This window comes from Trichechus manatus, unplaced genomic scaffold (genome assembly GCF_000243295.1).
Source record: "Trichechus manatus latirostris isolate Lorelei unplaced genomic scaffold, TriManLat1.0 scaffold00026, whole genome shotgun sequence".
NCBI lineage: Eukaryota > Metazoa > Chordata > Mammalia > Sirenia > Trichechidae > Trichechus > Trichechus manatus.
The window spans coordinates 7,575,739-7,579,920 of record NW_004443962.1 but is presented as its reverse complement, the minus strand read 5'-3'; the positions used below and the strand labels follow the sequence as shown (position 1 = coordinate 7,579,920).

At 42.5% G+C, this 4,182-nt stretch overlaps 1 protein-coding gene across 1 annotated transcript in view; it reads right to left on the bottom strand.

The window, feature by feature from the left end:
• MUC13 (mucin 13, cell surface associated) overlaps positions 1–4,182 on the bottom strand; it is a 61,674-nt gene that overhangs the window by 49,257 nt on the left and 8,235 nt on the right. Inside the window, exon 3 of the mRNA XM_012554739.1 lies at positions 1,011–1,127. Coding sequence (XP_012410193.1) covers positions 1,011–1,127 — 117 coding nt within the window. The remainder of the gene's footprint in view (positions 1–1,010; positions 1,128–4,182) is intronic.

Sequence of the window (4,182 nt, the reverse complement as noted above, 5' to 3'; positions counted from 1 at the left end):
CTAAAGTGAGAATAGCAGCACAATTGGAAGAGCGTAGTCAATGTCACTGAACTGTGCATGTAGAAATTTTTGAAATGGTGTATCTTCGGCTATGTATGTTTTCACCAAAGGGGAAAAAAAAAAGTTGAGAAGGGAGAGGGTTGACTTGTTGTGGGATTGTTAACCAATGTCATAAAACAATATGTGTACTACTGTTTCATGAGAAACTATTTGTTCTGTAAGCCTTCATCTGAAGTACAATTAAAAAAAAAAAAAAGTACAACCCCCGGACGGCCTTATAGTTCAGTAAAGAAGTCACTCCTGAGGTTCACCCTTCATCCAAAGATTAGACAGGCCCATAAAACAAAACGAGACTAAAGGTGCACACCAGCCCAGGGGCAAGGACGAGAAGACAGGAAGGGACAGGAAAGATGGTAATGAGGAACCCAAGGTTGAGAAGGTGTTGATATGTCATGGGGTTGGCAACCATGTCACAAAACAATATGTGTATTAATTGTTCAATGAGAAACTAATTTGCTCTGTAAACCTTCATCTAAAGTACAATAAAAAAAAATTACAAAAAGAAAAAAAATCAGCCATTGAAAACTCTATGGAGTGCAGTTTTACTCTGACACACGTGGGGTCGCCGTGAGTCGGAATCATCTAGATGGCTGCTGGTTTATGTTTTTGTTTTGTACTGGCATAGTTTTTGTACTTTTTTAGAAGCTTTGCACATATTGCTGTTCTTTTGTCCCCTGGCACCGTTCCCTTGAGCAGGTAGAGCGAAAGGACACGTCCACTGCTGTGCCTTCAGGACAGGCTCACAAATCTCCTGACTTGGTCCCTTTCCTCTCTCACCACGTTTCACTGAGACAAAGGCAGGACCATGGCCTTTTCTCCACTGCTTTGCTGGCTCTTCATGCCTCCAGATTTTCCTCAATCACTAGTATTTGGGATTCTATTTTCACCCTCATTTTGAGTTTTCTATTTTGAGATGCAGAGCTGTGCCAGGGTTCATCCTCGCAACTCACCTTTCATACACGTGGAAGCATTATAGTAATACCCTTCTAAACACAGGCAAAACGAGCTGTTACACAGAGCAATACAAGAAGAACCACCTCCACAGGACGCTTTTTGGCAAGGACTGGTGGAATCTTAAATAGAGGAGAAAGAGATTAAAAATTCACAGAAACGACGACAACCAACAGCAAGGAACATATTTTGAAAGCTTCATGCTTCCCTCCTGGGAACTTTTCATTCCTCAGCCATGTTACTCCATGGCATACCCTTTGAAGACCTAGAAGCAAACAAATGTGGGTTATTATTATTATTGTGTCACTGGGGAGTTTGTTGCTGAAGTTCTGGAGCCGAGTGGTTGCTGTCAGCAAAGGCAAGGGAGGGTCTTCATAGAGAAAGAGATAGCAGTCTTTCTGATTCCAGGCCGTCTGGAATCTTTGAAACTTAAGGACCCTCCAGAATCTTGATGCCTGGTCCTCTAACACTAGGTAGTACTCTCCAAAACCATTTTATAGAAAATACCATATTTTTTTGTAAGGTATAGTAACTGTCTTTTAGAGAGGAGCAGGCAAGGAGCTCCAAAAAACAACCAAAAAAACAAACCACATATCACATTCTGGTTTGCATACAGGATACACAGATGCACAGAGAAAGGAAAGCAATCGTGAAGAGGTAGATGTGGACTAACCCTCCTCCCTCCCCTCTGGCTTTCTGCGTGGATGACTGGAATAAATGGTGAGAATAATATTGCAATGACATTCCCACCCCTGGTAGGAGCTCCCAGATCAGGCAGCATGCAACATCTTTCCTTTCCCTGGAGAACAGATCAGATCTGAAGAGAGACGTTAGGGCAGTGGCCAAACGGTGATCTTGCTTTGCCATTTTCACCTCCGTCTAATGAAATGATTCTGAGCTTTGACTCCAGAATAGCTCAAGCGTCTGACAACCTTCAGAGCTGTCATGAGATTCTTCCAAATAAATCTCTAAGTAAAATCTTTGACTTTTTTAAAGCTATATATAAGCTTTAGAACAACGTGTAAAGGATGCTCCTTTTTGTGATTAAAAAAAGGGAGGGAGGATACGCAGAAACACACAGATATGTATGCCTGTACATGCAGAAATTATCTCTGGAGGCAGACACAGGTAACTAGTTACAACAGCTGCCTCTGGGGAAGGAAGGTGGGGGTCTGGGTTCTAGGCGTTTAGGATGGGAGGGAGATTTATGTCTATATACATGTATATAGATATTTCCTTAAATAATACTTTATTGTGTTTTTGGTGAAAAGTTTACACAGATTTACTTTTTACTGCACAGGCAGTGCCTGGATTACGAACGAGCTCTGTTCCTGAGTGTGTCTTTAAGAATTTGTAGGTAAGTCGGCACAAGGGCATACAGTTCTTATTTAGCCTTACTTTAGTGCAAGAGGAGCCCTGGTGGTGCAGTGGTTAAGGGCTCAGCTGCTAACCAAGAGGCTGACAGTTCAAATCCACCAGCTGCTTGTTGGAAACCCTATGAGGCCGTTCTACTCTGTCCTATAGGGTTGCTCTGGGTGGGAACTGACTTGAAGGCAAGGGGTTTGGTTTTGGGTTTTTGGTGTAAGAAAAGGCTCGAAGCCTTGTCCACGATTTAAAAGCTGCATATGCTGCCAGTGAAGGTGGTTGTAATGAAGACTTTGTGGCAAGGAGGGGTTGGTTCAATTCTTTCAAAGTGAGGACAAATTTATATAATATTAAAGGGCAAGTAGGAGTTGTCCAGAAACTGGACTTTGTAACTGTTTGAGGTGCTTTTTATATAACCATGAGCCTGATTTACTTTTATTAAAAAATAAAATAGACTACGTGGGACTAAAAGAGGCAGAGTGCAGTATCCCATAAACAACAGTATGGTTCACCTCTACGGCAAGCCATGAGCCCTTACTCTAAGTAAAGTCAAGGCTTTTTAAAAAGCCTCAGCCACATTTCAAGGATTATTTGGAAAATTCCAGGGAGCAAACTGAGTGCAGCTCCACCCTGGAGACACCAGGCAAATAACTCCTGGTGTGTTCTCTCTTTAGTGGTGAAAGACAGACTTGTAAGCTTCTTCTGTGTGCCAAGAATCGATTAAGTCTCAGGATGTTACAGCTAGAAGGATCTTGGTGGCTATTTAGTTCAGTCACCCCTTATTAAAGATGAGTAAGTTGAAGCCAAAGCTTCAAGCTCTAAAGTTTAAGGATTCTTCTAGACCAAAAGTTGGCAAAATCTGGCCCACCTTGCATTTTTGTAAATAAAGTTTTATTAGAACACAACCGGGCTCCTTGGTTTATGTATTGCCTATGATTGCTTTCATGCTACAATGGCAAAATGGAGTGTTTGTAACATAGACTACATATGATCCACAAAACCTAAAACATTTACTATCTGGCTCTTTACAGATAAAGTTTGCTGACCTCTGTTCTAGACAAAGCTTTGGGAAATGAGGTAGGCGATTTCTGTTTCAATAATTTCTGTTTGAGGTAAATTGTCACCTCTTAGCCAGTATTCCCCAAACATCCTAGGATTGACTGAGCACTGCTTTTATCTTATTTTTCATTCTTCAGGCTCAAATTCCATGACTTGGTTCACATTCCGGATTGTGATCTGTCACCATCTTAACTTCAAGGGTAGAACTGACTCCTTAGGGCAAGGAGGGAGCTAGGCCAGTGGGCTAGAGAGCCAGTGCTTACTTGGACCTGGCCTTCTCAGAGAAGCTGAACAAGTTCCCCAAATCCCCTAGTTGTGGAGGAATCATTTGCAGTAGATGTGGGGGGAGTAGTTGCAGTGGAAAAGGTAGAAAGGCAGGTCTCACAAACTCCAAGCTCATAAGAAATATTACACATCAGGCAAATAGCTTGAGGTAGGATGGGGGTGGGGGGAGAACAGAATGGAACTGAGGGTGATCTTTTAGGGTCTCTGCCATTACTATTAGCCTTTGTGACTCAGATTTTAAGTCCATGATTCGTATCTCAGGAAACTTTGGGTCTCATTATACTCATCACCGCCCCCCCCCCACCAGAACACACTTACCTCTCATCCTTCACAAGGCTAGGAACCATCACTGAAAAGTATTTGAGGGGACTGCTCTTACCTGTGGCACCAGGATTTGGGTTCCTCGTAGATGTTGGAGCTTTTGAAGAAGTCTCTGGGGTTTTTGGAGTAGTTGTGTGGGGA